The sequence below is a fragment of the Prunus mume genome, linkage group LG6 (genome assembly GCF_029339155.1).
Source record: "Prunus mume cultivar Tortuosa linkage group LG6, ASM2933915v1, whole genome shotgun sequence".
Taxonomy (NCBI): domain Eukaryota; kingdom Viridiplantae; phylum Streptophyta; class Magnoliopsida; order Rosales; family Rosaceae; genus Prunus; species Prunus mume.
The window spans coordinates 9174743-9201814 of NC_142703.1; the positions used below are offsets into that span (position 1 = coordinate 9174743).

The 27072-nt window shown below is 37.2% G+C and overlaps 1 protein-coding gene, 1 long non-coding RNA gene and 1 pseudogene across 7 annotated transcripts; 2 read left to right on the forward strand and 1 right to left on the reverse strand.

Moving 5' to 3' along the window:
- Nucleotides 1–672: 672 nt before the first annotated feature.
- Nucleotides 673–12079, reverse strand: LOC103334606 (uncharacterized). 5 transcript variants are annotated; one of them, XM_089053937.1, is made up of 6 exons: nt 11798–12079; nt 11645–11671; nt 11334–11456; nt 10308–10554; nt 1864–1929; nt 673–1655 (listed from the first exon to the last, which is right to left on the reverse strand). In XM_089053937.1, exons 1-6 carry the CDS (start codon nt 11851–11853, stop codon nt 987–989), a joined length of 1188 nt encoding a protein of 395 aa, XP_088910063.1. In that variant the 5' UTR covers nt 11854–12079; the 3' UTR covers nt 673–986. The 5 variants fall into 5 exon arrangements, with proteins under 5 accessions (XP_088910063.1, XP_088910062.1, XP_088910061.1 ...); XM_089053936.1 differs by having other exon boundaries at nt 673–1658; nt 11798–12078; XM_089053935.1 differs by lacking the exons at nt 673–1655; nt 1864–1929 and adding exons at nt 9009–9857; nt 10061–10126 and having other exon boundaries at nt 11798–12054.
- Nucleotides 2417–3609, forward strand: LOC107881447 (uncharacterized). The gene is made up of 2 exons (XR_001678075.2): nt 2417–3026; nt 3144–3609. It is a non-coding gene; the product is annotated as an uncharacterized LOC107881447 (long non-coding RNA).
- LOC103334520 (cytochrome P450 94A2 pseudogene) lies at nt 4550–6510 on the forward strand (annotated as a pseudogene). The gene has a single exon (XR_016128161.1). The product of XR_016128161.1 is annotated as a cytochrome P450 94A2 pseudogene (transcript).
- Nucleotides 12080–27072: the final 14993 nt, after the last annotated feature.

Here is a 27072-nt window from a genome sequence, read left to right on the forward strand (position 1 = left end):
GCCGAACGGCTATACTGTTGTGAATATATTTGAATATTTTAACATTATAGCCGCGCGGCTATACTCTGGGAATGTATTTTAAAAGTTTAGCGGCGCGGCTATGCTTAGTTAATATATTTGAATATTTTAAGAGTACAACAGATCGGCTATTTAATATATAATATTTTAAACGTACAGCCGAGCGGCTATAAGGTTTTATTCGAATAAAGTATAGCCGATCGGCTATACGCATTGAATATATCCGAACATTTTAAGCATACAGCCGCCCGGTCAGACCCATATTTAAACATTATAGCCGTGCGGCTATACCCTTTGAATATATGCTGATATTTTCAAAGTGTAACCGGACAGCTATACTCTTTAAATATATTCAAATATTTAAAAATAGAAATAAAAAACAAAATCCCCAGAATAATTTAAAATAATTAATTACTAGTTATTAAGTAATTTATGAAATTAGTAAAATATTTAATTATTAATTATTTACTAAAGAAATAATGATTAAAACATAATTACTAACTCAAGTAATTAAAAAAAAATCTAAGACATTACTTAATTACCAAAAAGAATATCATCTGTAGTTGATTTCGAGATGTGTACGAACTTCCAAAGACGGATTCATTTGCTTCAGCATATTTGGTAGATTCTAACATTGAGGAATTGGGGCATCACTTTCAGTTATGCATAAGCAATGGTCTGACTTTTCTTTTAACAACGCCAACATCATTAAAATTAGATTTTGCATCAACAAACAACATAGTCTTCTTCCTTGAAGGCTTGGCCAAATAATAGAAAATACTTTATCATATCCATGGGTCTCATGTAGTTTGGATCTTCTCTATTTTATATCTCATCAAGCTCTGCCATGTAGTTTGAGATTGCTTTAAAATTCACTAGGCATTTTTATTTTCCAAAGCTTGTGTGGTTGTGGGTTTTCTGCGTGTGTTGAAGTGACTTGGCTAACAAACAGATGCTCCTGCATCAACTCAGCCAGGTTGGGAAGAAGTCGACTCTGGCGAGAAAGCTTTAACAACTTCAGCATATCTCTCTGGAACAATCCTCTTTAAATCACATTCAGCAATCCAAGTATTCTCAGTAGCATTCTTACCCAACCATTTCACTAAGAACCGCCTATATTGGTTACCCCTCCTTGACGTCACCTCTTTGACATCCAACACATCCTCAACAATATCTGGTTGTGCCTTTGGAAGTTGCTGGATTTGTGCCTCCTTTGAAATTTTTTCTTCATCAAATCCCTCAAACAAATACAAATCAGACACATTGAAATATGGGCTAATCTGGAGATCCGGTGGCAACTCTATCATGTAAGCGATTGAGCTCATTTTCTTCAACACCTTATATGGCCCAAACATCTTGGACTTCAATTTATGGTATGTGCCTTTTGGAAATCTTTCCTTCTTCAAATGCACCAAAACAATGTCACCTTCTTCAAAATCTTTGACTTTTCGGTGTTGATTGGCAGCGACTGCAGAGGATTCATTACTAACCTTTATAACTGCCCTCACTTCTTCATGCACTCTTTTCACTTGGTCCGCCAAACCCTCTCCATCATCACTCATCTTCATCTCTTCTGGAAGTGGAACTAAGTCAAGAACATTTTGAGGCTTAAGTCCATAAGCACCTTCAAAAGGTGTCTTCTGCATCATTAGGTCATCAAATTAATAGATTAGGCTATTGCAAACTTAAATTCACAATATTTTCGCTTTAAATCAAGCATAATTCAAAATCAAATTGAATTTCTTGTTAAACATTATTCATCTAACAAAGGACATCAACGAAAAACCACTGGAGTGTATAGAAAAGTCTATGAATTTTGTACGAGTTGCATCAGGGATACTGTACCTCTTTATTCTCCAGAGAAACTGCCTTGAACTCTTTCGCATCGGGACTTGACTTTGTTTTCTCAGACTGAAGCAAAAATGTATTATTAGTCAAAGCATCTATACAAGGATTCCATAGAGCAGGGTCTTCACAACCAAAACTGAATGTGGTTTTCCACAGTTCAAAGCATCTATACAAGTGCATATTCTAGGAAATAATTTATTCATATATAACAAAATATTTTCTTCATAGAATTCGACCTACTTACTGTGGAACCAACAATATTTTCCAGAGCTTCAGGTCCATTCTCTGTCAAACGAGGATTTCTTCGGCTTGTTGAACCAGTTGATAACAATTTGTAGGTCCATGGAGAGGCATGGACGGATAAGGTGGTTATAGACATAAAATGCACCACCATATTGAGGTATCAGCAACCAGTTGATAACAATATGGTTTAGTCTAAAGAAAAAGGGTATTAACTTGCCAATATGGTTAATTGCAACTCAAGTACTGTTGTGCCTGGCATAGAAAAGGATGTCAAAGTTGCTTGTAACTCAATGGCTACTGAGGTACCAGAAGCTAGTAATGATCATCTTTTTTCTGAAACTACGCTTTTGGACTTTGAGGATGAAAAATTATACATTTCAAATTGTTTGAAGAGCTTGGAGAGGAAGCTTTCTGAAATTTCCTGTAATGGGGTTCCCTCCAACATGCCTAATGGTGGGCAGACTAGAAAGTATATGGATGATGAACCAATTCAGGAAGAGACTCCTAGAAAAGAGAGGGTTCTATTAAATGGTCAGGTTGAAGAGAATGTCGTGCATGGACAAAAAGATTTACATGTATCTAACGGAAGCTCTGCTGCTCAAGAGGGGCCAGCTCATTCTGAAAGTTTAGACCATGAAGAAAAAAATGATTCTGATTTCCATGGGCAAAAGGATTTCATGGATCATAGAGAAACCGAGTTGGTTGTTCTGGAAAATGAAATCTCAGACCTTAATGATAGGTTGGAGGCACTCGAGACTGATCATGATTTTCTTGAGCACATGCTTTACTCTCTTCAAAATGGAAATGAAGGCCTACGGTTTGTTCAAGACATAGCTCGTCAGCTGCGAGAATTGCGAAAAATTGGGACCGCTTTCAGTTGTCAGTCTGTTTCCTAACTTCAGATGCACCATCACATGGTAAGTATGTTATTGAAAGACTTAAATCTGCTTTTGCTTTCTGCATAATTTTCCTACATTCTTTCAAAATATGTTTTCCTGCATTTACTTTACCATTCATGCATTTTTTTTTCTCAGATTTATTTGAAATACAAAAGCAGAAATCAAAACCAATGCTTCGAGTTTCAATCAGCGATCATCTGAGAGCAAAAATGAAGAAATCAATTGCATTCCTTCGGTCACCTACAATCATGAAAAACCAAAATGAATTTCATGTACAGGTACCAGCCAAAACTCTTGGAAGAAAAAAAAAAAAAAAAAAAGGGTCTATAATAGGACATAGCTTTCCCATCTTGGAAGCTCAATTTTGCATCTTCTTTTTTCCACTGTTGGGTCTATTTGGCCCTTCACTTTGTTTGATTGGAGAGCTGGCAGGTTTTAAGTTCCATGTTTTTCTATGAGACTGTAAAATTAGCATTTTTATGTAGTTCCTATTTCTTCTTCTCCAAGGTTGGCTCCATTATGTGTCCAAGCCACTTCCATTGTAAATTCAAGCAGATCTCTTATAGTCAGTTTAGAGAGTTTACCCCAAAGTTTTCTCAAATAGTGTCATGCAAATTTGGGTTTGCAACATAGGACTGCTTGTATCTCTTATGGACTAATTTCCATTTGTTTGCTAAGTAAATTAAAGTATGCAAACCCAACATAGGAACGAAACATTCTACCATCTAACATGTATAAACAACATTCATCTCACCATAACTAATCACACGACGAGCACACGATATAAGAAGTTCCTTTGCTAAGTAAATTGCTTGGTGGTTACATATGATAACTCGATGACCTTGGCAATAATGTATTCTTTGACTTTTGGAACATGACGTGTGCAATGGGATTGGTGGATACTTCCTGGCTAAGCTTTCAAGTTTCAAAAGGCTTCCCCAATCCATTGATAACGACCCTCATTGCCTTTGTTAGAACCCATTTTTAAATACTTGTCTAGAAAGCGTTTATGCTCATAACCATTTTTACTGCTTCTATCATAAATACACTGAAATTTTTCATAAAAACCCAAGTGCTTCATCAAAGTGCCTTTGTTAAGAAGCGCCCCAAATGCGTTTATAACCCATAAAAACTTCTAATGTTGGAATTATTTTTTACTATCTGAAAACGATTTTAACCATTTTGTTTCGCGGTAGCAGTTCAAACAATGAAGGGGGCTTAAAGCAAACACAAACAAATAGTATATGGTCACCAATCCATAATATTATCAAGAGGCCAAGGGAAGGTAAGGTCCCAGGACAATAGTGGTTTTTTGGTTCACCGAACATGTGCCTGCTGCTGCTTGCCACATAAACCTCCCAACCACCATGACGACTTTGCTTACGTAACTGACATCTAACTATTTTTATTGTAAGAAGCTGAGTCTAGTCAAGCATCAAAAGGAGAGTTACCCTTTAAATAAATAAAATAAAATAAAATAAACATGAAAAGTAGCCGTTGTACTTTCCCAGTAATTGTTTGATTGAAAAGTCTAAAATTCGTCCTGAGCATGTACCGCAGTGGTCATCCCTCATTTGGTTTCTTTCCTCCCAATATAACAAAACAAAGTCTAAAATTTTCTTTTATGCGCCAATCCGATCCAATCGAAGTGACACTACAAATACAAACCAAACCTTGCCACCTATTCATCCAGAAATCACAAACCAGAAGCACTAACAAGCAGTACAAATCCATACTTCCATTTTTCTGCCATCATCAGCCATGTTTCTTCAGCTTTTAACCTTGGCCTCCCTGGTCCTCCTTCCCTTACTTTTCTTCTTCGTCTTCAAGGCTTCATCACAACCAAACCCCAAAACCAGCAACAACACCAAGCTCCCCAAATCATACCCAATAATAGGCTCTTTCATAACCCTCTACAAAAACCATGAACGCAGGCTCCCATGGTTCACAGACCTCCTCCGAAGCTCTCCATCAAACACCTTCACCCTCCACCACTCTCTGGGCAAGCACTTCGTCGTCACGGCCAACCCCACTGTCGTCCAGCACATCCTCAAGACCCATTTCCCCATCTACGAAAAAGGCAACACCATCCGCACCACCCTCACCGACCTCCTCGGCGATGGCATCTTCAACGCCGACGGTGACAACTGGAAGTTCCAACGCCAAGTCTCCAGCCACGAATTCAACACCAAGTCTCTGCGTAAATTCGTCGAACAGGTCGTGGACACCGAGCTCTCCGACCGCCTCATTCCCATTCTCTCTTCCTCCGCCACCAACAATTCAATTCTCGACTTCCAAGACATTCTCCAACGCTTCGCCTTCGATAATATTGGCAGAATCGCATTTGGGTACGATCCGGCTTACCTGCTACCCTCTCTGCCCCAAGCCAAATTCGCCGTAGCTTTCGACGACGCAGTTCAAATCAGCAGCGACAGGTTCAGATCGTTATCCCCAGTGTGGAAGCTCAAAAGGGTTCTCGGAATTGGCTCCGAGAAGCACCTCCGAGCTGCGGTCTCCGAAGTTCGCGAGTTTGCGAACACCATTGTCAGGGAAAAGAAGCGAGAGCTGAGCGAGACGAAGGCTCTAGAGTCCGTGGATCTCCTCTCCCGATTCTTGGGCTCAGGCCACTCGGATGAAAAGTTCGTCACCGACATCGTCATCAGCTTCACCCTGGCCGGCCGAGACACCACGTCGGCAGCTCTCACATGGTTCTTCTGGCTACTCTCGCAGAACCAACATGTGGAAGACGAGATTCTGAAGGAGATCAGCGGAACGGCGTCGTCGGAGTCGGCCGCAGGGGGTTACGATGAGGTGAAGGAGATGGTGTACACTCACGCGGCGCTGTGCGAGAGCATGAGGCTGTACCCGCCGGTTGCCGCGGACAGCAAAGAGGCGATAAAGGACGACGTCTTGCCGGACGGGACGAAGGTGAAGAAGGGAATGACGGTGACCTACCACGTGTACGCGATGGGGCGGATGGAGGAGATTTGGGGGGAGGACTGGGCAGAGTACAGGCCGGAGAGGTGGCTGGAGAGAGAGGAGAATGGGGCCCACAAGTGGAAGTTTGTCGGGAGGGACTCGTTCAGCTACCCTGTGTTTCAGGCGGGGCCCAGGATCTGCTTGGGGAAGGAGATGGCGTTTCTGCAGATGAAGAGGGTGGTGAGTGCGGTTTTGAAGAGGTTTAAGGTGGTCCCGGTGGAGAGGGAGGGTGGAGCCCAGCCCGAGTTTGTGGCCTACCTCACCGGAAAAATGAAAGGTGGCTTTCCGGTCACCATTGTGGAGAGGGCTTGATGAAGAATATGTATGTTTTGTTCACAGATTTTCAGTGTGTACACAATATAGGCTTAATAATTAGAACGTGCGTAATTAAGTTGAAGGTTTTCGATCGTAAGCATGCAGGTAGATTCTTAATTATTATTATTTCTTGAGTTAAGTTTTTGTGTACTTTGTACAAACGATTTTATTATAAATATATGCAAATAGCAGATTACTTGTTCATCAAGCACTATGTTTAAGGAAAAGTTTACCCATGCTCCCTCAACTATAGATTTTGTTCCACTTCGTCTTTCTTAACTTGTTCTAAACGTCCATGATCTTTCAAAACATGTCAATCTTCCTCTTTTTGTCAACTATATTAATTGCTTCGTCAAATTTAAGGGCATTTGTGTTCATTCACGTTAATATATGATTTGACCCACTCAAATGATCCTAATTGACTTGATCCATTCTTCCTTTCAAACCTCATTTTCACTCACTTTTTGTCCGTTTTCACCTTTAACCCCAATCGAATAGTCAATTGGAAGTCATGTTGAGTGAATTGACATTTATGCTCATAAAATTAGGACAATGCTTGGCTCCTGATATATCAGGAGTCATTCCTTCTCAACACAAGATGTGGCCTCTTATAAAATGACATGTCATTTTCTTTCACCAACTCTCTCTCTCTCTCTCTCTCTCTTCACCTACTCGCCTCTCCTCTCCTCCTGTGCTCTCTCTTCTCTCTATCTCCCCATCTCTTTCTCTGCAACTCATATCTGGAGGAGAGAGAGTGATGCCAGAGAAATTTTTTCACCCCCAAGTTGTACCATGTGCTTCCACCATTCCCAAAATTCTAGAACTCCTCAAAAAATAACTCAATAAAATTTAAATTAAAAAATTAAAAAGGAGAGAAATCAATACATAGTGTTTGGGTGATGATGATGGAGGAAGAGTGATTGGGTGATGATGATGGAGGAGGGGTGATTGGAGAGAGAATGGGAAATGGGGGAGGGGGAGGTGATGTGGAGATGAAAAATGGTGGTCGATGTTGATGCCAAGGATGGAAGATGGCAGCAATCGAGAAGAGAATGGGCTGAAAATTTATTCTAAAGAGTTGCAGGGGAAGAGACAGAGACGACAAGATGAGAGAAGAGAGAGCAAGGGGAGGAGAGAGAGGGAGAGTAAGTAAAACAACAACAACAAAAAAACATGTATAGTTTTTTAAGGAGGCCACATCATTTGTTGAGGAGGAATGACTCTTGATATATTAGGAGCCAAGCATTGTCCATAAAATTATGTGATGAAAACTAACAAAAATGTAATAAACTTGACTGAAAAAGTATATCAACACATTTTGAAAGATTAGAAGGGTTCAAAACCAAATTAAAAGTACATAGCACAAAAATAGAATGATAAGGGGTATAATTCAAAAGGAGATTGCTAAAATTTTCTCATACCTTAATATAAAAGATAATTAAACAACTATGTTCAATTAATTAAAAAAAAAAGAAACACATAATTAAGAGCACCTCCACCCCATTGTGCCATGGCAAAAAACAAGGACAAATATTGTTCATGTGAATAGCGACTGTCATGGCAACTCAAAGACAACTACTATTTATATGAGATATGAAGAGAGGAAATTTGTATGGATTTTGGTGTGGGAAGTGAAGAATATGACTAAGTATTTATAGGGAAAAAAAATTCTGAATTTTTTTGTATCTCAAAAAAAAAAATTGGTATTTAAATTGTTTGCTAACTTCAGCTTGTCCAAGCAGCAGCCCAAACAAGTCTTACCCAGTTTTGTGAGCTCACTTCTTGTCATGGGAACTTTCACTTTGTGGGGATTGTTTTTGGAGCTAGGCCAAAACTATGGCAAAAGGGAGGGTGGAAGTCCTCTAAACAATGAAATACGAGGTCGGTCCAAAACTATGTGTGTGCATGAAGGACAAATGGACATGGAGCTCGCAGAGGCATTGACATGTCACATGTAGTCACGTGTGACGTGTCTGCTAATGAAACCTCCTTCAATTTCTATAAAATAAATACCATCGCAAATATATATTACATATTTATGTATCAGACAGACTGATGAGCGTGTGAGGGAGGGATAAAGAAGAATGGCATCTGCATATTGTCCAGGTAATAATACAATAAATTTAGGTAGATTATTAGTGAATAATTATAATTATAATTAATTATGGAAATGAAATAAATGTTTTTGTTTTGATTTTTCGATATAGGTAAGAGTTCATGGCCAGAGCTGGTCGGAGAAGATGGGGAAGTTGCAGCGACAAAGATAGAGCAAGAGAAGCCTGATGTTCATAGAATCGTCATTCCGGAAGGAACCATAATCACCCAAGAGTTAAGGTGCAACCGGGTCCGGGTCTGGGTTGATGAAAACGGGGTCGTCACCGCGGTTCCCCGCGTTGGATAGCTAGGCCTCTCATCAATAAAATTTCCTGGGAATGATCTAATCATTAGTTGTTCCAGAAAAAGAAAACAAAAAGTTAGAGACAAACGGCTATACTCATTGAATATAGTCCGACTTTTGGTAGAGTTTCTAACGGTTATCTAATCATCAGCGTATTTGGTAGAGCTTCTAACATTGAGGAATTGGGGCATCACTTTCAGTTATGCATAAGCAATGGTCTGAGTTTTCTTTTAACAACGCCAACATCATTAAAATTAGATTTTGCATCAACAAACGACATAGTCTTCTTCCTTTAAGGCTTGGCCAAATAATAGAAAATACTTTATCATATCCATGGGTCTCATGTAGTTTGGATCTTCTCTATTTTATATCTCATCAAGCTCTGCCATGCATGTAGGTTGAGATTGCTTTAAAATTCACTAGGCATTTTTATTTTCCAAAGCTTTTGTGGTTGTGGGTTTTCTGCATGTGTTGAAATGACTTGGCTAACGAACAGATGCTCCTGCATCAACTCCGCCAGGTTGGGAAGAAGACGACTCTGGCGAGAAAGCTTTAACAACTTCAGCATATCTCTCTGCAACAGTCCTCTTTAAATTATATTCAGCAATCCAAGTATTCTCAGTAGCATTCTTACCCAACCATTTCACTAAGAACCGCCTATATTGGTTACCCTTCTTTGACGTCACCTCTTTGACATCCAACACATCCTCAACAATGCATGGTTGTGCCTCCTTTGAAATTGTTTCTTCATCAAATCCCTCAAACAAATACAAATCAGACACATTGAAATATGGGCTAATCTGGAGATCCGGTGGCAGCTCTATCATGTAAGCGATTGAGCTCATTTTCTTCAACACCTTATATGGCCCAAACATCGTGGACTTCAATTTATGGTATGTGCCTTTTGGAAATCTTTCCTTATTCAACTGCACCCAAACCATGTCACCTTCTTCAAAATCTTTGACTTTTCGGTGTTGATTGGCAGCGACTGCAGACGATTCATTACTACCCTTTATAACTGCCCTCACTTCTTCATGCACTCTTTTCACTTGGTCCGCCAAACCCTCTCCATCATCACTCATCTTCATCTCTTCTGGAAGTGGAACTAAGTCAAGAACATTTTGAGGCTTAAGTCCATAAGCACCTTCAAAAGGTGTCTTCTGCACCATTAGGTCATCAAATTAATAGAATAGGCTATTGCAAACTTAAATTCACAATATTTTCGTTTTAAATCAAGCATAATTCAAAATCAAATTGAATTTCTTATTAAATATTATTCATCTAACAAAGGACATCAACGAAAAACCACTGTATAGAAAAGTCTATGAATTTTGTACGAGTTGCATCAGGGATACTGTACCTCTTTATCCTCCAGAGAAACTGCCTTGAACTCTTTCGCATCGGGACTTGACTTTGTTTTCTCAGACTGAAGCAAAAATGTATTATTAGTCAAAGCATATATACAAGGATTCCATAGAGCAGGGTCTTCACAACCAAAACTGAATGTGGTTTTCCACAGTTAAAAGCATCTATACAAGCGCATATTCTAGGAAATAATTTAGTCATATATAACAAAATATTTTCTTCATAGAATTCGACCTACTTACTGTGGAAGCAACAATATTTTCCAGAGCTTCAGGTCCGTTCTCCTTTACATATCTCTCCACCTCGGCAAGAAAATTGTCTCTGTCAAACGAGGATTTCTTCGGCTTGTTGAACCAGTTGATAACAATTTGTAGGTCCATGGAGAGGCATGGACGGATAAGGTGGTTATAGACATAAAATGCACCACCATATTGAGGTATCAGCAACCAGAAGACAATCATTAGCCTAATGTGCTGCCACAGTGGGAGCCTGACAGGTACAGATTTGGAAAAAATAGGAAACATAACCAGATGATCATTGAACAATGAAAAGTTGTGCAACAAATGTCGGCAGCACTATATCCAAAAGTACCTGACCGAGACCTAACTCGGCAGATTTTATGGAAGTATGCACATGGATGTGATATTGCAGGGACAAATATCTGAAGATGATGAATTACATCCATTTCACATGTTTGAATTGAATTAGAAAAAAAAAAAGAAAAAGCAATGAGCAGAATGTCAAATATGAAAACATGAATGTATTACAATTGTGTTCATACATCTGTTAAACTAACTGCTACTCCATATGATTGTGAATGTATTACCAGAAAGCTACCACATATATGAAAACATGCTTAATATATCACAACCATCTTGAAAAGTAACTTCAAAATTATTTACGAAACTCTCTGTTTCGTCTCAATAATACCACAATGAACGGATTATGCACACAAATTCACTTCTGATAATTTTTCATAGCAGTCAGAAGAAGATTTCAGAAATTGAGTTTGAGAACAACCAGATTGTGAAAATTTCTGCTCTCTTTAATATTCTAGTGAAGGCTAGGAAATGTTCAAAAATCTCATTCCTTTTTCAATTTTATTTCCAATGTATGCATTATGGATGATCAAATTAATTGAGCGAAACTTGGAGGAAACTCGCAACATTAAATTCACATTTCAGAGAGGATTGCATGATAACTAACCTGAAAGTTCTGTTAAAGCTTTTCTTGCCTAAAATATGCAATAAAATAAACAGCAGAATTACCATTCAAGGAACTTCATAAATGCATCTTCAAAGAGCAAAATCAATGAGAAGACAACCCAATAAGCATTCAACCTCTGAGAATCTGAAATAGAATTGGCCTCAATCGCCCTAATGGAACAACATCTGTCAAAAGAAAATACAAACATCAAGGAGATCTTCATCACTGTATCAACATTGATATTGCAGTCTTATTATCAAGTAATCATCATCATGACATCATCAAATGTAATATCGAAAAATTACACCCATTTTGGTAAAGAAAAACATTGTTTCTTCAAAATAAAAATGTATGTGGGGGCAGAGAGGCTTACAGAGGATACAGCAGAGCAAGTAGAGGCCTGCAAAAAATTAAAAAGACAAGAGAAAAAAGAAAAAATCACAAACAACATGGAAATGATGAAAAACTTACTACATCATATTCTGAGAAAAATTTGATCAACTGTTTCTCTTAGAGCAAAGCATACCATGCAAGAACATCCAAGCATTGAAGGGAAAATTCAACAAGACCCACGAAGCCCATCTTCAGCTTCAGCTTCTTCGTATCGTTTTCCTTGTCGTCGTCCTCAGCTTTGAAATCGGAACTTGAAAGACTTGGACAAGACCTTGTGAAGAAGCTAGACCTGTCCGTACAGCGAGGAACTTTTGTTCCTTAAGTTGATGATCAAACCCTGAAAAGGTAAAGTTTCACTATGACTCGAAAGTCGAGAAGTTGTCCGTCCGACCAATAAAAAACGCGAGCACTTCTGCATAGATGTGTACATTAAACCAAAAATGAAAAAAGATGATAAGAAAGTTGTGAATTTTTTTTGGATAAATTGAATACATTTAATAAGGGTAAACTTAAATAGTAAAAGTTAACTTGCATAATATATTAATGATATTATTTTAAGTGTAAGGAGAATGACACATGTCAAGCAAAAAGGGAGAAGGTCCAAAGGAAAAAGTTAGAGAGAAGGTTGCTAGCATTCCCCATAGAAGAATATGTCAACTTCTCAATAGGTATAGGTGTCTCCCATTTTCCATTTTCCATTTTGAAGCGTTTGTCACTTGACATATACAATACCAGTATTGTTTTGTTGAAAATTTGAATGAAATTCAAAACTATTGTCCCACATTGAAAACATAGATAAAGCTTTTTTTAATTTTAATTTTTTATTTATATGAATAAACTAGAGAAAGCTTTAAGTCTTTATAAGTGCACGTTTATTTGTTGGAAGTCCATAAAGGCCAAGTATGAATTTGGCATAAGAGGCCAAGCATCTCAGGCCAGACCAGACCTCAAATGGGTCCAAGCTCAATCTCTACTAACAAGTTGCACTCACTCTGGAGGACGACCTACTTGGTCTTGCCGAGTTGGTTTGGAAGGATTGCCCGATCTCAATCTCAAGAGGTCGACCTGGTCAGTATCAAAGTCAAATAAGTGATTGACACGAAGCTATACATAGCATCAAAGTGATCAGGAGGAAGCTAGCTACAACAATGTCACATTGTCCAAGTAAGATTAATTGTGGGATTAATATACTTAATTATTGGTTACAATTAATTAATGTTTACAACAACAGGTAAAAAGTTGTGGCCGGAGGTGGTGGGGCAAAGTGGAGAAGATGCAGCGGCAAAGATAGAGCGAGAGAATCATAATGTTCTAGCAATCGTCATACTGGAAGGCTCTCCAACCACCAGGGACTTGAGGTGTGACATGGTCTGGATCTGGGTCAATCGAAACGTTGGTTAGCTACTTTAGCTAGGGCCCCAAACAAGTCCTAAATTAAGGGCCCAGCTGGCCACCTTCCAGGATTTATATATGTTCTTCTTGCTTCTTAGAGAGGAAACTTATGTTATAACGAATAAATTGCTATGTTTAAATTTAATTGCAGTCCAAAATTTTCTATGTAGGGTGAAAGCCCCCTGCTGGCCATGGCCAACAAAAGTTTTACAGAGAAATAAAAAGAGTAAAATAGAAAAAATAAATATTGAATTATTGCGTAATATATATGCATGTATGAAATAATAAACATCAAATGGAGATGAAATAAATAACAGACATGATGCTTTCAATGGTAAAGTATTTGTCAATTTGTGTGATGTTTTTGTTGTTGCAAATATCATACGTGAATTACGATTATTTAATCCAATGCAAAGTGAGTCTTATAACGATTGTCTTTGAGAGTTTTGTCAAGCAAAGGCTTAATTAGCACTTAATCACTATGAACTAACTCTTTTTTATTTTTTATTTTTTGGGTTTGCAAAAGTTTAGTGGGTAAGGCATCATTGGCGGAGTTGATGCGACAAAGTGTGGGTTTGTTTGACTGAAAAAAGAAAAAAAGGTGTGGGTTTGTTGGAGCCAGAGAGATTATGCGAGAGAATCAAAATCTTCGTGCAGCCGTGCATGCATGATGGAGTTCTTGTGGGATCGATCGCGTTCGGGAGTGTGAATTGATGACAATGGGATTTGGATCGTCACCACTGTCCTAAATTAATCAATAATTATCTGCTACCATAAAAGAATTGCTTTGGATTGGATGTGACTCCAAATCCAAACTCATTGCTATTGTGATCATCTCTTTACATTCATCAAGATTTTGTTCTTTTCGAAAATTTAATTCCCTTTTTAAATATTGTTAGTATCCAAGTTGCATCATTACTAATGAAACGACTATATGCAAAACATTATGTTTACATTTAGAATGGATATGAAACGACTATATGCAAGGAGTCATTCGAAATTCATTTATTTATTTTTGTTTTTTTTTCATTCTTATTCAAATTATGCCAATATGGTTTAGTCTAAAGGAAAATGGCATTAACTTGTAAATCAGTGATCTCAGCTTCGAATCCTTGGTAGCATGTGTGAGAAACGCATCTCTTTGTAATTTAGACTATCGCTTATATTAAAAACAAAAAAATTGATGTACATGAATTATAGTAGTCTAAACAAACAATTTAACCTTATAAATTAAAAGGTCCTATATTTGAAATCACTCCATTCAAAATGGACCTTAGTTTTCCAGACTGGTATTGTGATGATGGAGACTGGAGTCTGTGTAGAGATTCTAATGCAGAATAATTTACATATAAAGCCTTTGAATCTTTCATTTGACCAACGAAAGCAAAGGCAAGAGTTTATGCTCATCAACTGATCCTGGACTATATATATAACCATATCCATCCTATAGAAAGCATAAATAGAAGAAGGAAAAAAAAACAGCTTGAAGAATCTTTAGTATTTGCTACCCTTTTTGGTGACAACCAGTGAAATTCAAACCTAGAGGACCTAGGTTCTTACCACCATGTCTCCTCCAGCTCATGAGAAACCATTATCTTCTCTCTCTTTTTTTTTTCTGTCTGAAGATGAGAAACCATTATCACATTCGTTAACTTTATGCTGGGAATATGATAGTGAGCACCTGAGAATTTCATAGCCAGGGAATCACTTGAGAAAGGACATAAATGCATGTTTGTTTGACTAATAATAACTTACCCTTGTTTTAAATTCAAAATACAGGTCGTAGTTTACAATGCCACGATATTACCTACACTGAATTTTTTTTAATCCTAGCAATTCGTCCCTTCCATCACTATTTTTTGTTTTCATTTGTGGATTCAGTGAAAAAATAAGGTAGATCAACCAACACAAAGAAACTAAAGATTTGCAGAATATCGATCCATGCATAAGAGAGAGAGAGAGAGAGAGAGAGAGAGAGAGAGAGAGAGAGAGAGAGAGAGAGATAACTTGGATTCTATTCTCCGACAACAATTAAGGCAGAATTCCTTGAACAAAAGCGGTCTCAAGTTTGAAAGTGGCAACTCCCCTCGCCCTCCCCTTTCCAAACTTTAAACCGAAAAAGAAAAAAAGAAGAAGAAAAATCCTTTTGGATATGTTTACATTCTGGCCATAGTTCTTTCTTTCCTTAATTATCCTCTTGTCTCTCAAGTGGGAATCAAGTAGGTTGATAATTTCCGACATAACATAATAATATATACCATGCACACCTTTAAGTGACAGGAAAAAACCACTGCACTATATATATACATATATATATATGGGTATTTATACACAAAGTCAAACTGCGACTCATTTTGGTAAGGGAGGCCAGTTTATTGTTATTATTGATATTGAAGATCAAAAAGTAGGGCCCACTCTGTTGCTTTACTCCTATTGTCAAAGTCGAAAGGCTGGAGGCTTCGTTATTTACAGTTGGCTTGCTGACTGTTATTCACAGTGGAGGTGTTCAGTGTGGAAGACGATTTAGAAAAAGATGGAGTGTGTCCGGAAGTCTTCTATGCTTTACATTCTAAATTTTAAATTGATTTCCAGAATCCAATCCACAGCAGGGGACATGTTGCTAAATGAAATTTTATTGGATGTATTGTATGTGGGCGGCAGCAGGAAATTTGTGCAGATATTGTAATGGGATTCCCAATATGGAAGGCATCTGTTTGCAAAGAAATGAATATTATGGAGTTGAAAAGCATTTTTGTTTTTGTTTTAAAAACAAGAAACTTAAGAAATAGAGGAAACAACACTGATAGGTGGATGAATTCATCTTAGCCTTGGCCATAACATGGGCAAGAAAAACAAATAACAAGTGAAATGTACGTAGCATGTATAGTTTGAGAAATTAATGGAATTTTTTTTTTATAAAACAAGCGATAGTCTAAATTGCCAAGAGATGAGGGTTTCTTACATACATGCTACTAAGGTGTCATGGGGATTCAAATATGAGACCATTAGTCGGCAAGTCAAAGTCTTTTTTCCACTAGGCTAAACCTCGTTGGCATTATATGGATCCATTTAATTAGGCCAGTTAAAGGAAAAACTGAAGTTGTGTTGTTGAATCTGAAGCTAAAAAAAAGAAAGTTAGTATTCGTATACGGATACAAATGATATATTGGCTGAGGGGAGAATTGACCATAGAACTTATGTTGTAGGGATAAATAAATGTTCTTTACTCTTGAGCTATAAGCCCCTTACTTTATACTATTATTTTGTTGTGGTAGATTAAGATAAATTGAAGCAATACGTATTAGATGAGTCTAGTGAGGCAGTGCAAATGTACATTTGTTTTTCCTCTCTTCTTAATTGACCTTGAAAAGAATAATCCATAGTAATTATTGATGAAAAAACAAAAGTAGAAAGCAACTATAATGCCGAATATGGGTAAATCTTCTTCATTGACCCAACACAACAAGTTGAATTGATCCGAAGAGAATCACGCACAACCCACAAAATAATTAAAATAAGTTCACCAACTCAAAACCTGCAATACATATTTGCCTTGCATCAACAGAAACGATATATCGTATCGAAAGTCAAAAGCTAAAATAAAAAATAAAACATCCTAAAGAGAAAACAAAACACAATAAACTACTAAGAGTTCTTGAAGATTTTTAGACAAACAAACTAAGAAGTAGGATCACTGCTCGAGCAACCTCGAAGAGAGCTGTAGCACCACACCGATTGAGTTCATAGTGTAGCCATACCGGCTAAACCTAAACCCGACGCAACCTGATATCTTCCTTTCCTTGTAGAGCTATGTCAAAGGTTGAGAATTAAGTCCAATCCTTGTGTACATGGTCAGTCTTGAGATTTTGAGAGTCATGTGCGAAATTTAAACTAAGGCCTCACATAAGCTAACACAAACTTACACCATTACGTAATGTCATACAACAAAACTTAAATAAATAAATTTTAAAAAAAAGTAAAAATCATCGTCAATTAGCATGCAAATCACAAATAAAATAATCTTTCATTATATAATTATTTGAGATTTAAATATGACTATTTGATTTTAAGTGACATTTATGAATTTAGAAATTAGGAATTTCGATTGTTGGTCCTTGAAATTGAAAAAAGAGTTGTCAAATGATTAAAAAAGAGAATCAAAGATAGATATTGGTGATGATTATTACTTACAGAAAATCACAAAGAATGATCCGGAAAGAAATGGAGAATGCCCGCATATATGCATGAAAGATTTAAACCGAAAGTGATCTCAGTTTATAGTAGTTTATATTTTTCCACCTATCGGAATCCCATTGAATGATGCAGGCTCTCTCTGAAGCCTTTCTCAAAGGATTATTGGTTATTTCAATTTTGATTGGAGTTTCAAGCCTTTCTTCAATAATTTTTTTTTTTTTTTTTTTAGTCCACGTCTCATTCGTAGCCCTCTATATATTTCCTGGTTCGTTTGCACAAGTTTGTCATCCAAAGCCTGAGCATCAGTGCACCACCCAGTACTAGTATTCACCCTACTTAACCCCCTGCGTCTAGCTATCAACCCGCGTACACTCCTCATCTATCTTCCATAACTTTCAGTATGAAAACAATATTGTTCAACTTTGGGAAGAAAACCCTTTTCAACAACACTACTAAACTAGTGGTGTTTCTGTTCTTCATGATTTTGAGTGCAGTCAATTCCAACCCTCCCGTCCCTCCTGCGAAGCCTCAACATAGATCTACAGGTCCGATCCCACCTCCTGGCCCTAATCCATGCACTAATATCCCCGGAGGCGGTAAGGGCCATTGCAGCTAATTCTTCAATCGTCGTCTGGTTTCCATATGGGGTTATGTACTATATTAGCCCTATGCAAAAATAAATAACTTTGATTTTTATGGATGGGTGCAGGTATGTAAAAATATATATAGTGAATAAATGAGGAGTTCATATATATGTACATCAATGGTCAAAATATTTTCCTTGTTTTCCTTATTTTTGCACGCCCACCCCTTAATTTTTTCACCTGCGACTATCGCACGAAAAGTTACTTTTGATCGCTTTAGCAGTTTCCTTTTTTGTTTTGGAATGCGCGGGATCCCCTTCAGATCCAGAAGAAAATTGCCCACAGACCCTCTTCGCTCTCTCTCTCTCTCTCTCTCTCTCTCTCTCTCTTGCTTATTAGTCTTGTAATATTGAACGAGAGAAACCGGAAGACAATCCATCTCCTAGTAATTATACTGAATTCGGATTGGATTCGGATCAAAATCCGATGAATTGACATGTTTAGATATTAGGGGATGAGAATTTTCTCGCACACATTTCCTAAAGTGTCACGAGAGTTCGAACCTGAAATCACCGATCTTCAAATTAAAACTATTTTCCATTGAGTTACACCATTGAATCAATCAATCCTTAATTCACGCACTACTTACTCCATTGATCCCAAGTTCAATTTGATATATATATATATATATATATAGTCCTGATCTCTTGGATTACAGGAGTTCAAGAGATTTGTGGTCACTCACTGTTGGATAGAAATTTAACGGTTCACTATATATATATATATATATATGTGTGTGTATATTTCCAGGGGAAAAAAAGAAGAAGAAAAGACTGAAAATCTGGTTTGCAGTTGAGCACCCAGCCCAAGCCAATCGTAACTTGTCTAAGTTTTGCGTTGGGTCCAACTATCAAGATAGAAAGAAATGAACAAAGTAGGCTGGCTGCGGCCTCAAGGGACTACACCATGGACCAGTTCAGGTGCGGCCGGGTTGCTAAGTTTGGGTTGGGCTTGAATAATGAGAATTATGAATTCAGCATATAACCCAAACCAATCCAAACTAGTCGTAAGCAAGATAAAAGACCAAGGCTGATGGGGAATTAAAAATCCAAAAGGAACCGCTGTGTCTGAATTAGATGAAATTCCGTGGCATTTGATTTTGGATGAGCATGCATGCATGCAATGTGTGAAAATATGTGGAGCAAACACAAACATGCAGCAGCACAATCCGCATTCAAGTGATTGACACGTAGTCAGCATCAAAGTGAAATAAGTAGATGCTTGAAACTCAACTCTTCCAATCTATAAATATCATAAAAAATATATGAATATCAGTTTGTGAAATCAGGAGGAAGCGAGCTAGAACAATGCCACTTTGTCCAGGTGCTGGTAAAAAGTCGTGGCCGGAGGTGGTGGGGCAAAGTGGAGAAGATGCAGCGGCAAAGATAGAGCGAGAGAATCACAATGTTCGAGCAATCGTCATACCGGAAGGCTCTGCAACCACCTTGGACCGGAGGTGCGACAGGGTCTGGGTCTGGGTCAATCGAAACGGCACAGTCGCCAAGGCTCCTAAGGTTGGTTAGCTACTTTAGCTAGGGCCCCAAACTAGTCCTAAATAAATATGGGGCCAGCTGGTTACCTTCCAGGAATTACCTATGTTCATTTTTAATGAATAAATTGATATGATCAAATTCTATATATGGCTGTTCAAAAATTTACGAATGTTGGAAAGGTGGAATGGAATTTTCTCATACACACGGTTAAAGTGTTATGAGAGTTTGAACTTGAAATTTTTAATTTACAAATCAGTATCCATTTTCATTGGACTAGACACCGTTAGCTAAAATTTTATACCCATAGAAGAACCCTCTCCCGGCGGCGGGTAAAAGCATCTAGGCCACTATGTAGTTTTCCAGACAATATACGGTGGGAGATTGAGATTCTATTGCAGATTAATTAAACATTGGAGACTTTATTTGTTTATTTCCCTTAACTGGGAAGAAACATTTGGAGATAATATTGTAGTAATCTAATGACCAAGAAAATGTCATATTGAAGAATATAAAGTTCAACATCGAAAATTTGACTAAATAAACTGCAACTTATTAAGTGGTTTCACTACTAATAATACCGAGACCTTTTGTGATAAAACCTCACACTTACTAGGCTTTGTAGGTAGTTAAGTTAAGGACAATATCTGTGTTAGTGGGCTGCTGACCTGTTTCTCTCAAATTTAATATGTCAATTATTGCAAACATCGGAAGACCGGACTTAATTGTTTTATTAAGATGCTAAAATTTTCCACACACGTGCAAACTTTTGTAGCTGCGTTAATGCTCCTAAAAATCAAGATTCTTCATATGTTGTTATCGGTGTATACTTTATATATAGAATTATAAAGGGGGTCTTCATCATAAATTACAAATTGGCAACAGCTAGAGCCTATAGCTTATAGCGACAAAATCCATCATCATCATTTGGCAGCACTTTTTACTGATCGATATCCTAATTAATAATTAATGAATGAATTAGAATAATAACAGATACTCCTTATGATCCTGAGCTCTCTCTTTACTATACTTTTCCTATTCTTTTGGATAGTGGGATGGGAGGCTTTTAGTTCCTTACTTGCACAAGAAAGTTACTAAGAATAACAAGAAGAGCCCTAATCTCTGGCTTATTAATTAATTCATATATAATATAGTACACAATCTGTGATCTAGGCCTTACTAAAATGATAGACGACCTTTTAATATGTCAAAGCTCTGGAGAAGTTTAGCATCTTTCTCATTGTGCACAACATAATATTGAATGTGTGACAGTTGGAAGGTATTATCTTCAATCATTAAAGCACTGTTACTTACTATATAATATATCATGGTACTTCAATGCAAATCAAACACGCAATCTACATTTTATGTGCTAATTAAATATAATTGTTGTTATTTGAACCGCATTTACTGATCACCTCTCTAATACAAATATATCCCACGTACATTGGTTTTTCAGATTAGTTTTAGCTCAATGTAGTTTCAACTTCCTTTCCCATTCCCAGCGGTGCTCAAGACAAGAGGAATTTGAGTTCAATATTTTTTACATATCTCACTGTATACCACAGAAAATTTGGTGACATATATTATAAACAATTATATTTAGTGCACCTGTCACTTGAGCAGACCAACTGACCTTTTTCTTTTAAAAAGAAAAGAAGAAAGAAGAAGAAGGAATTGCAACATTTTCTACTGACACTAGTTGTTGTCGTCCATGCGCGTAATCTTATACCTTCCCGCTCACTCACCAGTTGTTTTTGTTTCAAATATATATATCATAGGACGTGTGGACAAGTTTGCAGCCAAAATCTTTTTGGGAAAAGAAGAAAAGAAAGCTCAAATATGGCCCTGCATTATTGCGCGCAGTCTTGTTAGTCAAGGTTGCTAATGCACTATGCACAGCAGCAGAAGACTATTGGTATGCATGCAGAAAACAGAAGATCGTGAATAAATTTTAGAACATGAAAATGAAAATGTAACTAAAAATATGGAGAATAAAAATCTTCTCGAACCCATTGGTATGCAGAAAAGAGGGAAAAGCCAGATGAAATTGAAATTTTCTATTACTTTTCTTTAACTACTCCGATGGAAAACTATTTATTGTGCAGCTCTTCTGTACAGATAATAATCTATAGTACTTCATTTGAGGCCAACGAGGTCTAGTCTAGTGAAAAGGGGTTTTGACATCGTTGGCATCAAGTTGAAATTCCATGGGAAAGATCCAAAAGGAACCGCTCTGTCTGAATTAGATGAAATTCCGTGGCATTTGATTTTGGATAAGCATGCATTGGATGCAACGTGGGTGGGTGTGGAGCAAACACGATTGACACGAAGCTATGCATAGTCAGCATCAAAGTGAAATAAGTGGATGCTTGAAACTTGTAGAACCAAAGCTCAAGTTCAACTCCTTCAATCTATAAATATATAATATCAGAGTGAGTGTGTGTGTGTGATCAGAAGGAAGCTAGCTAGAACAATGTTACATTGTCCAGGTAAGATTAATTGTGGGATTAATATACTTAATTATTGGTTTATTAATTGTTTGCTACAATTAATAACTAATGTTTACAACAACAGGTAAACAGGCGTGGCCGGAGGTGGTGGGGCATAGTGGGGAAGATGCAGCGGCAAAGATAGAGCGAGAGAATCATAATGTTCGAGCGATGGTCATACTGGAAGGCTCTCCAGCCACCAAGGACTTGAGATGTGACAGGGTCCGGGTCTGGATCAATCGAAACGGCGTCGTCATTACTCCTCCTCATGTTGGCTAGCTATACTTAGCTAGGGCCCCAAACTAGTCCTAAATAAATAAAGGCCCAGCTGGCTACCTTCCAGGAGTTATCTATATTCCTTTTTAATGAATAAATTGCTATGATCAAATTTTATACATTGCTGCTACGAATATTGGAAAGGGGGAATGTGAGGATTTTCTCACACACACTACAGAACTGTAAGCGAGGTTTGAACTTGAGATCGCTAATCTGCAAATTGGATTAGACATTATTTGTTAAAATTTTATATGGATAGAGAATGGAGATACCAAACACAATTATTTTGAAATTACGTAATTTTGGTAAAATTCAATTCGATCATGTTGAGTGCTCTTAAAAGATTGAATGGTTGCGTACACATGTAATGTAAGGACCAAAATTAACTGCACTAGTGATCTCTTTTCAATCATCAAAGACTTGTCTCCTCTTCTTTTTTGTTTTGAAAATTTTATATTCATTTTACATGTTCTTTCTGGGAGCGCGCGCGCGGGGGTGAAAGCATCTAGTCCTCAACTGCATGCGCGGGGATAATACGGGGATAATACTAATGGCAGGGTGCATGCGCGCAGATTAGGCTTCCTCATGTCCTGGAACCTGTCTCCTTTGTTTTTTCTTATTATTTTATTTTTAATTTCATTTGCATTGTTACTTTGGGTATCAACCCAAATCATTACGTTTTAGTCCTATATGAGCAATGATAGGATTATCATATTTGGATGCCATCTTCTGTACCGCCTCACCAATTTATTAAAGAGGTGATACACAAGTTAGTATACAAATCTAGTATGACTAGCATTTTTTATGTCCTATATATATTAATTATATAGCGTATATATATTAATTATATAGCTACTCTCGATGATAATAATGTCAATAGAATTTTAAGGGGAATTAATTTGTCCCAAGATCAAGCCCAGGTCCTGTAAAGTTTCTTACCCCCAAAAAAGAGGAATACAAAACCCTAATGCCAAAGTGAAAGTAGCTCGATCAGAGTGGTTTTAGTTTTTAATTTTGAACTTGGAAAGAGGACCGAAAGAGCAAAAGTTGAATAAACCCTATAAATAGCCAGCATCTGAGCCCTGATTTCGATACTACTCTTGCTTCAAACTTTGCTTCTTTAAGAACCTCTCCTTATAATTCACTTACTACCTGATTCTTGCCACCCAAATCCCTATTTCCATATACAACAATGGCAATCGCCAAAGGAAGTGCCTACCAAGTTTCTTGCACGATGATTGTCTTTGCTTTGTTGATTCTGACCTCCCCCAAGCCTCTCTTAGCTTATAGGCCCCTTAAGGAGGAGCAGAGTACTGCAGGAGTGAGAAAGAGTGTGACGAAAGCTCCGCTTGAAAGAGGGCCCCTTCCACCTTCCTCTTCCTCTTCTTGCACTTACATAAATACCCCGGGAGGTAGCCATGGCGGGCATTGTGAAATCCATAAATGAAGTTCGCAAACGGCTTGTGATGCAACCCTAGCTAGTAGCCGTGACTGATGGAGTATTACTATTTGTACAATCTCATTTGAACCGATTATTTTCTGTAGTATCTCTCTAATGGAGGTAGCTCTCACTTCTATTTGAGAGATATGAAGGACAAATTGGTCGGCTGATTAGATGGTACAATTAATATTATTCGTAGCAGTTATCTATGTATCATGTGTGTATCTATATTATAACTCAGTCGTGGTGATGTGTGTGTTCATAATCAAATAAGACAGAGATGCGTGCATATGCTCTTTGTTCTGTATGTCTTGGAATCTGTATATGGATCCATTATAAATTAAGAATGTTATGCAATTAATAACATATATATATATATATATATTCATCTGAAATATTGTGTAAAGCAGGAGGATCTACAGTTGAGAATTCACATCAAGCGATCCGTTACTGCGCCTAAAAGATTGTCTGGGTCATAAGTCATCTTCATGTAGCCTATAGGCTATAGCTAGCTATAGTTATAACCTACGGTTTCTTGGATATTCTTTCTTTGGCTTACTCATGATGAATTCTTAAAATAATAACAGATGCTCCTTTTATGATGACCAGCTTTCTCTGGACTCTACTTTTCCTACTGTTTTGGATAGTGGGACTTCGGAGACTTTTCAAGAAACTTACTAAGAATACCTGGCTTATTAATTAATTCATATATAGTACATAATCCATAATCTAGGCTTTATTAAAATACAAATTTATAAATAAACCCAATCATAGACATGTATTTATAAAAAAACTCAAGCACTATTTAAACATAGAAACACACCCAAAATCAACCCCAAAGTCAACTTTTTGGGTGTGTTTATAAATGGGTTTTGAGTGTGTGTAATGATGGGTTTTGGGTGTGTTTATATGTTTAAATAGTTCTTGGGTTTTTTTATAATTTCAACCCCCATTTTGAGTGTTTTAGTGAAACTCCCAATAGGAATAAAGAGTAAAAAGGACATATAAGTAAGTGCAGTAAACGGAGCCATCTCAACAACAATATAGCATACATGAGTCAAACTTCCTCGAAAAGCCTAAATCTTTTAGTACTTCGCAATTTAAAAATCTAGCGCCTCTACTAAAGTTACGTATATGGCAATCTGGCAGTGCACATTTACTTTGACAACTTAAGAGAACTATACAAATGGATTGACAGAAGAGGAATAATATTTTAGTTTAGCTTTTTTATTTATTACCAATAATGCTATTTATACCACCTTCACCTTCAGCATGGTGGTGAATAAATGTGGTACAAATGAACTAGAAATTGGATTAGCAGAGAAGTCTATTGCATTCCAACTTAAGAAATATTAATTATCTCCAGATATTGTCTTTTACATAACATCATAGGTTTAAGTGATACACACACACATCTATATAGTATATTACAATAATCATTAAAAATATGTCAAAGCTCTGGAGATGTATAGCATCTTTCTCATTGCGCACGACGCGTAATATATTGTTTTTGTATAATAAGAATGTGTGACGGTTGGTAGGTATTATCTTCAATCATTAAAGCACCGTTCCTAACTTAGTGATTAGTGAACCCCTTCATAGCTTGACTATGTATATATCATGGTACTTCAATGCAAATCAAACACGCAATCTACATTTTATTTGCTCATTAAGTATTATTTATTATGACAAGAGGAGTATGAGTTCAATATTTTTTACATATCTCACTGTACACCGCGTAAAATTGGTCACATATATATTATAAATAATTAAATTTAGTGCACCTGTCACTAGATCAGGCCAACATGAGCTTTTTCTTTTGAATAGATTTTTGACCAACTCCTTGAAAGTTACATTATAGTATTAATATCTGTCATGCTAGCCTATAAGCATTTGTGAGTAGAAATAAGTTTCTTATCTTCATTAGTGTCTTTTAACAACACTAGTTAAATGTCGATAACATTTTTTACTCACACTAGTTGTTGTTCTTGTCCATGCGCATATTCTTCTACCTTCCTCTCACTCACCAATTCTTTTTGTTTCAAATATAATAGTATGTGTGGACAAGTTTTGCAGACAACCTTTTTCGCGGAAAGAAGAAAAAGGAGTGTAAGTGGACAACTCCCATAATTTATCTTCTCGAACCCATTGGCATGCAGAAAACAGAGAAAAGCCAAATGAAATTGTCCAGCTCTTCTGTAAAACCTTTCATTGATCTGATACAATTTGCAAAAGTAGTTAAAATCCAACGGATAGATATAATCTATAATATTTCATTTGAGCTCAACTCATTATAGCTGCCTTTAAAGTGACTCACAAATTTGGAGCATTCTGTATGAATTTCCAGAAAGTTTTAACAGCATTGGTCTAAAGCAAGAAAGAACAAACTGCAAAAACATTAAATAAAAAATCACAAGATCCATCTTAAACTGCCACTTGGAGGGAATATGATGATTCACACGTACAACATAAGAAGCATATTTGTAAAGACCAAAACCTAATTGGAGTCAGAGTCTTCTTGGATGGCTGCAGCATGATACAAAGAAACTCCTCGCTCCAGTTTCATATTTGAAGTTTTGGTGTACTGAAACTAGCTAGCTTGCTTTATTTGATTCTTGATCACGAAAACTTGGTTTTATTGGCTCTAGGTATATCTCTTGGAAAGTGATGCCTCTCCTCTCATAGTGCAATTCAATTAGACATGCGCATGCACGCCGCTGATCATGATGATCGATCACTAGCTATATAGCCTAAAGGAGAAATTGATGATCTTGTATGACAGCTATAATGAGTTCCACAAATGGCCCAATGGAAATTTTTATATTTCATGACTTTCTCACCAAGGTAGCAGCATGATATTAATATTGCTACTTGCAAGTACTTGCTTAGTTAATTGCCTTTGCCTATAGTGGAGAAGCTTAATTAAACGAATGCATGAGCACCTGGCCTGAGAATTGGGGGATTTGTAAATTGAAAATAGGCCCATTCTAACATAATATATTATACAAAAACTCTTGATGTGGTTCGTGTTTGCTTTGTCTGATTCATAAATAATATTTGAGGTCACAAAGAGTCTTCTTCATTTTTGGCATAAAAGCGTGTGTATTCTAATTTGCAGCTAGCCACTTGTATACGTTGGTGAGTTTTCGGCAGGGATAAGCCCGCCGCGGCTTCCAAGGTCACTACCATTGCCTTGCCTTTGCTGGGAACTTGCAATTCACAAATACTTAAGTTTACTTCTAGCATGAAACTCAGTTGCTTTGCCTTTGTAGGTTGACATCTTTGCATGCGAATGAAATTAATGTATAAAATGTCAACCGCACACTCAAAACTAATAACAGATAGAGTCCCTCCCTCCCTCACACCACTTTGCACACTAACCGTATGATCTTCTTGGGGTCTTTCCTTGGAAGCTTTACATTAATTTATTTCCTTGGACACTTGTGATTAATGGGTGGTGCCAAAAATAGTGATAAATT

Excerpts from the sequence above, each read along its gene's own strand:
- LOC103334606 (XM_008237576.3), bottom strand. The coding sequence starts at position 11,853 with ATGGGCTTCGTGGGTCTTGTTGAATTTTCCCTTCAATGCTTGGATGTT. Across the intron at positions 11,672-11,797 it reads TGCTTGGATGTTCTTGCATG|GCCTCTACTTGCTCTGCTGT; the intron begins GTATGCTTTGCT and ends AATTTTTTGCAG. Across the intron at positions 10,555-11,333 it reads TTTATGAAGTTCCTTGAATG|GCTCCCACTGTGGCAGCACA; the intron begins GTAATTCTGCTG and ends TGTACCTGTCAG.